The 13,640-nt window shown below is 32.0% G+C and overlaps 1 protein-coding gene across 1 annotated transcript; it reads left to right on the plus strand.

Annotated features, from left to right (window-relative positions):
* Nucleotides 1-967: 967 nt before the first annotated feature.
* Nucleotides 968-7,729, plus strand: LOC139490451 (uncharacterized). Its single transcript, XM_071277237.1, has 3 exons — nt 968-1,118; nt 2,707-3,019; nt 7,080-7,729. Exons 1-3 carry the CDS (start codon nt 1,080-1,082, stop codon nt 7,610-7,612), a joined length of 885 nt encoding a protein of 294 aa, XP_071133338.1. The 5' UTR covers nt 968-1,079; the 3' UTR covers nt 7,613-7,729.
* The last annotated feature ends 5,911 nt before the right edge of the window (nt 7,730-13,640 follow it).

Raw genomic sequence — 13,640 nt, forward strand, 5'->3', positions numbered from 1 at the left:
AAGAAATATTAATTTGTGAAATAGATATATACATAAGATGTTTTAAGGTTCCAGTTTTAATGAATAACAAACATAAATCAAATTAGAACCATGACAAAATGTCACTTACAATTATATGTCAAGCAATTTAACAATAAGAAACACACCTATATCGCTGTGTATATCGTTATTTGATATTCAATATTCAACTTGCTGCTAGCAATCTAATATTAATACTAATAAAAGCTTGAATATTCAACAACATTAAATCATGATAATCATAGTTAAAAGGATTTAAAAGTGACGTTGGAAACCTTGTTGTAACCCCCGTCAAGTAATCGTACATTCTCGTTGTCAACTATACACCCTCATGTTTCAATCCTTGTGTAAATCGCATATTCATCTTTATAAAGTATAGATTTTTTTATCATAAATGTGATTAAAGATATTCTTTAAAACATGATTTTTTCAAGAAACAAAAATAAACATGCACTCTAGTAACATTTGAAAATAAAAACAATCCTGAAACGTAGAAAAAAGATATATTCGATTGGTTTAATGTTCAACATACTATCAGGTCAAAGGACCCAGGGCGTTTGCCTGACCTTTCTGATCTTTCAATCTTTCAATCTTCATATTTTTTTAGTATATAAATATTTAAAGTATAGATATGAGAGACATTAGAAGGAATTTGGGAACACTAGTTGTCTTCTATGTTTACGGAGGTCACAAAGTGTCTGTTTGATTTTCAAATTATATAGTGAAACCTACCAAAGACCGTTGAAAAGACAATAAGAACCCCTGGTCTTTCAATGTCGAATATTACCATTAAGACAACATAAAACAAAAGCAGTTGAAATTATTTTATAAACGATAAACACTCAAATTCCATCTTCACCTACGTTACTATCGCATTTATAAGTGACTAGCACAGTGTGATTTATTTGTTCGTATATTGATTAGTAGTCGAAAGAAAATTTAAAAGTTTAAAATTACAAATCGGTTGAAAGATATCATTTTAAATGTACAACCATTATAACTACATTGTGTTTTAAAATTCGTAGATAGACTTGAGGTTTTATTTTGGACAGTTTGATGACATGTCCTGTAGTGAGGAAAGTGAGTCAGACGTAGAGGATGTAAGTACGGAGTTCATTATTCATACTTTTCCTTTTCTAATTTAAGAAATGAATTGTTACCCTTTCTGATCTTTCAATCTTCATAATGTTTAGCAAATAAAAATATTTCTGGTAAATTATTAAGCCAGGGATTTCGCTTCCACAAATAACTTAAAACCTTCACTAAATTCTTCCATAGACATAAAGATTTGGTTTTAAAATTTGGTTGTACCTGTAAAAAACTTATTTTAAACGGGATAGCACATACTCATTTTTGCGAAAATGTTGTTTACCGTAACCGAAAATTTAGAAACGATCCTTGTAAATTTATCGATCCTTTAAATAAACCTATTATAAAAGGTTACCAATTCAACACTGTAATTAGATCATTGAATATTGTTTTGATTGGTATTAATATTGATTTTGTTATCAGTAAAATAAAAGCGAACTAAATATTATTGTTATATACATACATTGTATACACTTTCATGGATCTACAATATGTCGATACCTGTATCTTGGCATTGCAAAAAGTCATGTTTTTTTGCATTGTTTATGACGTCTTTACACTAAATCCATTAGATGTTGGATGTGTATTGATTGATTAGATGTATGATTTTATTTGTAGTTGTTAGTGGCTTTGAACTAGCTGTCAGTATCTTTGAGTACTCTCAGATCAGTACTTAGTGTCTTTTTGTTGTTGGGATATACAAGTACCCGGCTACGTCCACTCTGTGTTTTGTTAGATGTATTTCTATTTGTATCCATCTGAAGAGTCAAGCATTTTTTAATAACTTTTATAGTTTGTTCTTATGTTGTACTGTTACACCACTGTCCCAGGTTAGGGCGAGGGTTGGGATCCCGCTAACATGTTTAACCCCGCCACATTCTGTATGTATGTGCCTGTCCCAAGTCAGGAGCCTGTAACTCAGTTGTTGTCGTTGGTTGATGTGTTACATATTTGTTTTCGTTATTTTTTTGTACATAAATTAGGCCGTTAGTTTTCTCGTTTGATTTGTTTTACATTTGTTATTTCTGGGCCTTTTATAGCTGACTATGTGGTATGGGCTTTGTTTATTGTTGAAAGCCGTACAGTGACCTATAGTTGTTAATTTCTATGTCATTTTGTCTCTTGTGAAGAGTTGTCTCATTGGCAATCATAACACATCTTCTTTTTTAATATTATCGACACCAATAAAATGACTATTTTGCTTTTTCTCTCAAATGTACCCTAAGACAAGCAACCGGAATAACAATTTATTTAGTTAGGTGAGGATAAACATTATCACTTGAAAACATTTTTACACTTGATTTTATTGCTCCTATAAACAATCATAATCCAAAGCATTTGACACTTTTTCATATTTATTTATTTATTGCAAAGCATGTCAATCTGTGTTTCTATGTTTTGATCAATTAGTGCATTATTTGTATACTATTTATTTGGAGACAGAATTGTTAAAGCAATTTTGCCTGTGTCTGGATATTATCTATTTATTACAAGTGTATGCTATTGTTATGTGATGATATATCGGAAAAACTGTTCTTATAGAATATAGACCTAAAAATGCATATAAAATATTGACCCATTTTTTTATTTTGTTTTCAGATAGCAATGATACAAATGAGTTTACCTATGGAGACTTCCTACAAACAGATAGATCAGAATTTTATCAATGAGACAATTGAAAAAAGGCGTTTGTCGGTATTTGCAGAGCATGATTTAGTGATAAAAATAGCAAACACAAAACTGCACGTGAACAAGAATCAGCTGATTGCTGAGTCGCCAGTGTTTGAAAAAATGTTAGCAAAACAATCCAAAGAAGAAGAACAACAGGAAATAGAATTGGATGGAAAAAACCTTAATGATTTTGTGGACTTCCTAAGGTGTACATTACCTGGAACTGATGAACAAGTGACAGGTGGATAATTCTCTCTCCCTTCTTTTTTTCTTCTCTCTCTCTCTCTCTCTCTCTTTGCTTTCAATGTACACTTCATTCTATGTCTGCCCCTTGTAACACTAAATGCTACTTAATTCATCATGTCAACCTGACTTTATCTGCAGAGGTAACGAAAATACCTTCAGATAATCGCCTACCGCTGACAAGAAAAGTAGCACGAAATCCTAGTAAATTACGCTGGTCGACGTCGCGATCGGTATTATTATTATTAATAATAATATTATTAATAATAAAAATAATAAAAATAACATTAATTAAAAACCTATTGATCAGAGAACAATTGAAGGTCTTTCCATAAAAAAAATCGTGTATTTTGATATGAAAATATTCAAATCGAGTCTAAAATGTTATTTCCAGAGTTGGATGACATCTTACTGTGAGCTGATTCCAAAAAATATATTGTTTCTTTACAAATGTTTTTAAATAAGGGAGATAATTTGTTACTTCCGGTTTAAAAAATGTCAATTCCGGTTTCATTTGATAGTTTACATGACACTAATTCCAAAAATATATGGTTCTATATACTTTTACATTAAAAAAAACCAAAGATAGCTACTTCCGGTTTACACGGGTCACTTCTAGTTTCTTTTTAAAGGTCATATGCTATGCAACCTAATGCACAAAGTCCCATAGCTTTATCATGCATACATATTAAGTAAAAGCAAAGGTCAAAGTCTAGAACGTCAAATTAACTTTAGCTCAATTTCAAGGTCATAAACCAAGGACCTCAAATTAAAAGACCTTAGGTGTTAATTATATTTGGTCAATGGGTTGTATCATCATCATACGCATATTTTTAAATAAAAAAGAGGAGAAAACTCTAATTTAATGTAAACGTACCCTTTAAACCAATATGTTTGTGTTACGACATGTCGCAACTAACAATTAAGTAAAAACATGTTGTCGATATATTATATGGTGTTTAAAAGGGATGAAAATAAGCCAAAATCCAAATTTAGAAATTATACATGGTTGAAACGCTGATGAATGTCATTAAGCCAAATGTTAATTATTTTGAGGTTTATCTCGAAAGAAACGTGTTCTTTATTAATGCAAGTCCCTCCTATTACTACCCAACCACATTTGAACTGTTTTGCATATCGAGCTCTTACTGATCCTGTGCGCTGGTCATGTTCATGGTGTGCATCTATTAGGTCTATTTAAAGAAAAACTGGATTTATATAATTATGTTTTTGATTAAGGGACAATACAATTATCTGATGATGAAAGTTGAGTATTGTACGATTGTTTACTATTTGTAGGCAAAATAAGATTTGATAAATAATTTGCAACCGGTTTATGTTTTGATTTATACATAAATAATGACTCGTGGTAAAGTGTTTGTTTCATTTAAATCGATTCAAGACTTTTGAACAGCGGTATACTACTCTTAATAAGCATGGTTGGTTATTTTGATGTTTATTTCTACCCCAACCAACTGTTTTGCATATCGAGCACTTACTGATCATGCGCGCTGGTCATATTCATGGTGTGCATCTATAAGTTTCTTCCAATTAAACGTAAAATTTGGCAATAATCGGTGGTAGCCTTTCTGTGACTTCTATTAAGTGCGAATATGCTTTGTGAATTCAGGATAAGGAAATTCGTCTCTATTATCGGGAATGTGGTCACCTTCTATGAATACAGGCCAACCAAATCTAATACATGTAATAGAACCATAAAATGACTCCAGGACGACATATCTTGCTTTTGCTCTAATGAGACAACTCTAGATCTGTAATTCAAGCGTGACATGATACCAGTTGCTATGGTCGTCATTAATTCTATATATTCGGTTATGTTTGTTCTAGTTGTTTCTGTGATATACATTCACACATAGTATTTACCGCGATTAAGAACATTTACAACTTATGTGTGCATTGCATTCTCGACTTCTCTGCGTGGTAGACTCGCAACACTTGTAACAAACATTGTTTTGTCTCGATACACCTTTGAGTTCATCTATTAACTTGGCTCAGAACGTTCAATTTTAATTTAACGAATCTTGATATCATGCAGAATACAAATACTTTGCTTGCTGGCGTATTCAGATTACTGCTCAACTGCTGTTTTATGAGCACTATCTGTAACTGGTGTGACTCTCGGTCCAAAGTAGAACCCATGATCATTCTTTATATGTTTGATTTCCCTGATTAACATAGGGAATTCTGTAAAAGATTGGAAGGCAACATCGCAGTTTAATTTGTATCTAGATGACCTTGATCTCTATTTTTACTGAAGTCCACGAACAAATTTGACAATAGTAGAGATAATTCCAGACGGAGAGACAAAATAGGCAATATGGTATTACTGATGGAATATCGGACAATTTGTTAAGACGTTAAAATGTTTATATATGAGAGGTGCCTCTAACATTTCAGGAGCACTACACTGCTGGTCAAGTCTCTTTCGTGCCTTTGTATGCCTTTTGTTGGGTTGTTGGCATGCGACGCCGTTATGCTAATGGCACGTTTGGCAGACTCTGCTAAGCCACATTATCAGTAGATTTATCTGTTCCTAGTCTTAAATTTTTAACTCGTATATGAGTTCTTGAAAATTGATTTCCATCAGTGAAAGGATTCAGCCCGGTTGTCAAAATTTGTTAATCGGGAAAACAGCAGTATTCGGTCCTGCATATTTAATCCTAGCCTTCCCACCTAAAAATCAAATGGTAACTCCCTTATCTCCGATCTCCGGTGTCGAATTTATGTACTGGTATGCAGCGGGCTAGGGATCTCCTCTGAAACTCCCCGTTTTTTATGTACAACAGGGATCTCCTCTGATACACCCTGTTTTTGCATGCTTGTCACCGTTTCAAGGAATGGGAATAAAGTCACTACTGGTTACTAAGCACCTTCAGGCAAGACAGCAGGTGTTTGGGATGTCAAGTTCAAAGCCATGGATTGAACGATTGGTTCTTCCAGAAATAAATCCGTCACAGCAGAAGTTGGTTTTTCCTCTTGTTTGCCCGTCTCTTCCTGTACATTAATTTGGTCTAGATGTTGTTTGACGAAATATTGCACAGGTTATAGAAGGTCTTCAGTTTCGTTTGAAAGATTTCCTTATGCTTGGCTATCGTCGTACTCTGCGAAACGGTCATCGACTGTGTACCACAAGAAGGTTGAACTTATTATTCAGCTCACTTTTTTGCCGGTTTACACCTGCAGTCTCGTATTTCATTTAAGTACTCCTACGTATGGCGCCTTGTTTTGCTAGGAAAGGTTCCTGTTCCATTTCGGCTTTGACTTCAGTTTGTCTGGACATAGTTTTATCCTCTAATATTGCCTCCTTATGAAGGATGAGGTGATATTTTTATAACCAAAGACTACTTTTGATTAAGCAGCCTCTGCATTTTATCGATTCCTCCGTGTTAGGCTAGACATGTCAGAAACTTTGGAACTTCCGCTTTGTGAGTTTCCGTACCCTTTGATGTCTTCCTTTTAGTGGTTTCGGTTTTTGAGGGCGACGAAATGCTCGTGTAGCCACCACCTTGTCCGCTTTATACATTAAATATCTGTTGATAGAATACATGTGTTAATGTTCAAAAGACTTCCAACAGCTCCAACGTTTTGGTCTTCGTCGAAAAATCCAGGTACTCATGTGTAAGCCTTCTCTAATTAGTGCAGGCTTGTACAACTTTACGTACTTTATATTGACATGTCTCGATTTCCCCAGAAAATCAAATGTCGGTCATTCAACAGGTGTTGAAATACTGGAGCAGACGGTGTAATAAAATAAATCTCCTGATGTAAGATTTCGATCCAGTGCGAGTTGTTCTGGATAATTCATCAGTTCAATAATAAACATTGAATGTGAAACAGAAAAGTACTTCATGACGTGTTCGTGCAATTACTTATAAAACTAATGATTATGATTAAAATTTTAGTGTGTTGAAAGCAATGAAAAAAATTATGTCAAGTTCGACATAGATGATTTTGCATTTTGTTTTGCTGAATGTTTTCTTCCTATTTTAAACTAAATTCACCAAATATATTTGTGATAACTTAATTTATTATTACAGATAAAACAGTGCATTTGGTCACTCCGCTTGCAGATGAATATCAGACAACGAAAACGCTACAAAAGGCAGACAATTTCCTTACAAACAAAAGCAGACAACTTGGTGATAGAATTAGTTCTCAACAGGTTATCTCAAATATTCTACAGGCTGAATCATACAACCTTACATCGTATCTGGACGAATCAATAGCAATAGCGTCGAGGAAACTGTTTAGTCGATTGGTAGATAACCCAAAATTTAAGGAAATTAGTTCTGTAACCAGAATGAAAATTGCATTCAAACGTTGGAGCGACGTCGATCGAGTTTTTGAATCGTCTGGTAATCTTCATGGTATAACAGAAAGTATCGACTTTTACAAACCTTACCAAATGCCAGTACTTCCATCACCACTGAGGCCACCGGGTTCATATCAAGCGAGGTCTACAACGGGGTCGTCTGGTTTTTCTTTTGGCGGACAAAGTGGCAATGTGCCACCACCATTGCCACCACCAGACTTAAATTTAAGCCTTACACAATTCATTCAACGTAATTAACTTCAATTGCAATACAAAAAATAGTACATGTTGTTGCTTTGAAATACCAAGATCAGATTTTTAGTTCATCTTAAATAGCTTAAAACATGTAAAAGTAAAATAAAAAAAGTATATCAATTTTATGTTATTTGATGTCGTAACCAAAAAATATAAAATAACAACAAAACAGAACTCCGTGAAAAAATCTAAACGAAAAATCTCTATCAAATGCCAAATCAAAAGCTCTAACATATCACATGAATGGATAACAACTGTCATATTTCTAACTTGGTACAGACATTTTCTTCTGCAGAAAGTGGTGGTTTAAACCTGGTATTGTAGCTAACTAAACCTTGCACTTGTATGATAGTGTATTTAATGATAACTGTCTGCAGAGCAGTTATTTCGATTTACATGATGAATATTAACATAGAATTTAAACAACTTGATGACGATGAAATGTAAAATAATCTATATATATAATAAACTGGCCTTGGCCTTGTGTGTTTATTTACGACTTATGAGTTTGTATGTCCTATGATATCTTTAACCTCACTTTTCCATTCTTAAGAACTATCTATTAGTATTAATTATATAACATCATACACTTTGTCAACCTCCACCTTATTATAAACTGTTTTACAAACGAAAAAAAAACCTTGTAAGCACTTGTAGTGTATACCCGATTTAAGAAAATAGGGGTATGTTCAGCACTGTAAGCAATTTTATATTTTTTTGTTTCAAGTAAATTATCACTCTTGTTTCATTGGTTTCGATATATTTTGGTATACAAATTTACTAGGCCCTAAAGTACACAACATTTATTGAATCCAAAATATGCAACAAAGAAGGTTCCACATTCGACACAATATACAATAGCCATTCACTTCATATTACAATAAATAATTGATTCGTCATTAACAAAACCAGTTTATAATGAAGCATTAGCTAAAAAAGAAACTTAAACTAATAGATCAACTACAACAATGAACAGTTCATCAAAAAATAAAAATAACAAAAATACCGAACTCCGATGAAAATTCATAACGGAAAGTCTGTAATCAAATGGTAAAATTAAAAGTTCAAACACATCAAACGAAACAACTGTCATATTTTTGGCTTGTTACAGTAATTTTTTATGTACAATATGGTGGATAAAACCTGGTTTTCATAGCAAGCTAGAATACAATTATATAGATTTCAATTATTAAATTATCAATCAAATAAATCAAATGATCTTCAATTTCTAAATTGAAAAAAGTAAATTCACAAAAGTACTGAACTCCGAGGAAAATTCAAAACGGAAAGTACCTAATCAAATGGCAAAATCAAATGAAAAAACACATCAAACGAATGGACAACGACTGTCATTTTTTGACTTGGTACAGGCATTGACTGTGTCTTGTACATTTTTTTCAGATAAAATGAATACTACACTGACGAACTACAAATACCTGATTAGCAAACTTTTGGTTTATAAATGTGTCATGAATTGTTTTCTTAAGTTTCTATATTGAAGATTTTTTTTTCTCAAATATTTAGTGTGATTGCAATATCTTTTTGTATGTGATGATTTGTTTTGGTTAGTTTCTTTTTATTTCTTATAATGTTAAAATGTTCTTATTTTATAAATTGACAAAGATGGGTATAATTACTTTATTATTATGTGTTAATATTATATTTTAAAAACGTTTTGTAAATGAAACTGAAAATTGCAATGAATGTGTAAATATAAAGTAGTAAATCAAAGTATGTTCTTTATAAAATAATATGTAAATCACACATAACAAACTGAAATAGTGAACACAAATAAATCCATTCATCCCTGAAAATGAAAGTACGTTCCCCTGAGCAACTACAACGACTACATTTTTTGTTAAGAAGTTTATTCATTTCCTTGTTCAAAGGTATTATTGTCACGGCAGTTGTAATGTAGTTCGATGAAATGATAAAGCCAGCGGTATGTACATTGTCGTTCAATATGATCGCCATAGACATGGTATAAGTTATACGGTAAAACTTTAAGACATCCATCCTTAAGAAAGTTTTAACGTATAACTTATACCATTTTTTTGTCATCGACTGATTGGTTTTCTCATTTTCTTTACTATTGACCTTTGGTTTTCGGTACTGTTTACGAAAGAAATGTAAACAATTACATCAACAACTTCAAGATATAAATCAAAATTGTTTTTCACAGTGTTCCCAATATAGTAAACTATAATAAAAAAATATCCACAAAACTCGTCGAAAAAAATCGGTAAGCATTAGTCATCATAATGATATTGATAAACCTTTTAATATGATGTATGATTCTTTTCTATTCTGAAACTATTACATGAAATGTGAATACATAAAATACTGTAAGAAAACCATATTCAATATATTTAAGATGAAATGTATTCGAAATATGTAAGTTGAGTGTTATGCTATATAGTTATTTGTGTTTGACAAGGTGCTCGAGACGAACAAATACAAAAGAAATGGTGAATCGATAAACATTCCGAAATGATCCTTTTAAAAACATACAAAGGTTATCTCATAATATTTATGATTAAAACATACTTATTATCCTTTACCGCTGTACATGATGGAAAATATAAACAATACAAAAAAAAAGTTTTGATTGATCAATGTATTTTAATAAATGATATATTTAAAAAAAAGTAAAATAACAAAATTACCGAGGAAAATTCAAAACGGAAAATCCGTAATCAAAAGGCAAAATCAAAAGTTAAAATACATAAAACGAATGTATAATAACTGTAATATATCTGACTTGGTACAGGCATTTTCTCATATAGAAAATGGTGGATTAAACCTGATTTTATGGCTAGCTAAACCTCTCACTTGTATGACAGTCGCATAAAATTTCATTATATTGACAACGATGTGTGAACAACATACATAATAGTAAAAAGGAGTCAAAAATAGGATTATAGCGGTCAACATTGTGTTATAATCTTAATCAATATAAAAACACACAATTATGCAACAAAGAAACACAAAAATGTATTTATACAAAACACATTAGCAAAAATGAAAGAAAAGGACACAAATATTCACCATAGCACAATAACATAATGACGTCAAATGGATATCACTTAAAACAGACTAAAAAGTAAAAGTATTATTCATCAAGTCAAATAATAAACAGTAAATTTAAAGTATTATGCAAAAAGTCAAATAAAGTAAAAATTTAACAATTTTACTTATATACCAAAGTTTTTGTGATATAGGGCAACCAAATTTACTTTTGTTACATGAATCACCCTCTGTATGATTTTTACAAAGACTTGTACTTAAGATGATAAAAAAAATTAATGTAGCTTTGGCATAAATACGAAAAATCTTGGTGCATTGCTGATATGTTTCATGAGTATAACATCATGCCATAAGTGTCAAAACTTACTCCTAAAGCTAAGAACCTTATTTTTCTATTCAAGATTTTTTAAACGTCCAGTTAAGTCAAGTTGGAAGTGACAAATGTCAATTTAGAAATAAGAAGTGTAATGTTGGAAGAAAGAAATGCCATCGAGAAAATAAACTCATGTTAGATTCAAGGATTAAAATTGTATAAGCCAGAAGCGTGTTTTGTGTACGAAATATTCATCAGTGACGCTCCAATCCAAATATTCATATAGCCAAATAAAGTACGAAATTGAAGAGCTTTGGGGACACAAAATGTTTAACTGTTTCGCAATATACATCTAAAATGGAATATTCTAGTAGCTTATAAAGTTAACTTAACATTGGGAAATGTTCCCATGGAACGGAGATATAATGAAATTTAACCTCTGAAATATCGTATAATAGAGGGACATTCAAACTCATTAATCGAAACAGACAACGCCGCTGCTAAAATTGATAAAGACCAGTAGACAATCAGTAGTACACAAAACACAACATAGAAAACTAAAGACTGAACAGCACGAACGCCACCAAAATATAGGGGTTATATCAAATACATATATATAAACGGGGAGATATGTATTCCATATACAAGCGCTGCTGAAATGTTGCTACACAATTCGGAAGATGAAGTCATCATATTTAAAGCATAATTGCTTTTTCGTGGATCTTGTTTTTATTCTAGCCAGCGCCATATCGGGATTCACCAGAACACTCGGATACAAAACTAGATGGGCTTGACACTGATGTATGTATAGAAGAAGAGAAAAACCAAAAGCGTTAGTCTGCATTCGATGAGCATGATTTGGTAATTAAGATAGCAAACACAAAGCTACACGTCAATCAGGATCAGGTAATTCCAGAGTCACCAGTATTTGAAAAAATTCTGAAATCAAAATTAAAAGAAAAGGACGTAGAATTAGAAGGAAAGGACATCAAAACTTTTGTAGACTTCCTAAGGTGTACTTTGCCAGGATTTGACGAGGAAGTTACAGGTAATACATCTCTTCTGTCTTTATTTTATATTGTAATTATTTTATTTGACATTTACTGGTGAGTCTTTTGTAGATGACGGGAATCTGGCCACCAAATTATAAGCCTTGTATTTTTGAAAATTTTAACTAAATTTTCTCTCAAATGCAATGACTAAGTTAAGAAGTTTAGTTGTTTCAGTATTAACATTGTTGCTAACGGTATATCATTTCTTAATGCTTATGTCAATGATAAACACAGAGCTTGTAAATCTTAAAATGATCGATGAAAACATATAAAATCTGTTGATATTAAACATTATTGGAATATTTTTTTATTGGTTCAAATATTGATTTAGAATTCTCATTATTTAAATCATGTTTTATTGTTCAGAAACAAAACCAAACAGACGAGACACAATGTTTACAACGTAGTAATGTCTTTTCCTTACAACTCTCATTGTCCCACAGTCTGTCAATATTTTTGCATTGCACAAATTAAATCCGTAAGATATAAAATTGAGAGTGTAAATATTGATTTACCTCTATGATATAAGTATTGAATTAACTTTAAACGAATGCAAGTCCAAACTCAATAATCTTCAACCCGGCCTTCTGTTATTAGCTATTCACTTGTTTTAAGTGGTTGCTGTCTGCCATATTATATATATTGTGTATAATTTAAGAAAAATGTGGCCTTTATTTTCCCATTTTAATAGTATCGCTGTTCTTCATCGTACTATAAAGTGAAAGTCGTACTGTAATATGTACTATTTACGCAAATCTTTTTTTTTAATAAAGATTCGTTATCTAAATTCACTGTCGATAAAATTAGTGGCTCCTCAGCTTCTTCAAAAATGGCTGTTTTATCTTATTAGATTTGAGCGTCACTGATGAGTCTCTGATAGGCAAAACGAGTGTTAAGTGTACATAGTTTTAGTCCAGCCCTTGCGGTCATAAAACTTTCGAGCACGATTTTCGTACTCGGACTCGAAAATCAACCAATCAAAATACTGGATTTGGTGTTTCGGGCACTAATTTTGTACTCCAAGTTCTTAGTATAGTTGTATGACCGAAGACCCTGGTATCTATCATGTCTATAATGAGTTTACTTCTAAACATTTGAAATTAATTGAAGGGTATGGTTATACAAATGAACATCATCATGTTACTTGAAAATTTGAGCAAAAATCATGAATAGATTACTTGGCTGGGACATGGATAGGATCTAATAGGTTTTACCTATAGTATATTGTGTGTGTGGAGCTCTCACAGATAGTCCTGGGGTAAATTGCTACAAAGACAACGAATTGTGTATTCTATTGTATTTCACAAAACAACCAATTATAGGAATTGCATTTCGTTTGTAAAGAGTTATTTCCTATGTGAAAAATAATGGATACTATATTGTTTTTTGCGTTATTGCACGACAAAAGCTCTTTTCACCAGCCTATTATTATTCTCACTCGTCCAACTCCATATCATCTAACCCAAAATCTATTATCGGATATACTTTTATAGAATTGTCCAATATTCAAAACTGTTGTATCCATTGTAGTTTTATTAGTGCCTTTACTGCAATTGTTTTCTTTTTAGACAAAACAGTGCATTTAGTTGTTCCACTGGCCGAGGAATATCAGACAGCTAAAACTTTACAAAAGGCCGAC

The sequence above is a fragment of the Mytilus edulis genome, chromosome 9, assembly GCF_963676685.1.
Source record: "Mytilus edulis chromosome 9, xbMytEdul2.2, whole genome shotgun sequence".
In the NCBI taxonomy this organism is placed as follows: Eukaryota; Metazoa; Mollusca; class Bivalvia; order Mytilida; family Mytilidae; genus Mytilus; species Mytilus edulis.

What these genes read in the sequence shown, in the direction of transcription:
- LOC139490451 (XM_071277237.1), top strand. Translation starts at nt 1,080, where the DNA reads ATGTCCTGTAGTGAGGAAAGTGAGTCAGACGTAGAGGAT. An exon ending in GTGAGTCAGACGTAGAGGAT is followed by an intron (nt 1,119 to 2,706) that starts GTAAGTACGGAG and finishes TTTTGTTTTCAG; the next exon opens with ATAGCAATGATACAAATGAG. An exon ending in AACTGATGAACAAGTGACAG is followed by an intron (nt 3,020 to 7,079) that starts GTGGATAATTCT and finishes TTATTATTACAG; the next exon opens with ATAAAACAGTGCATTTGGTC.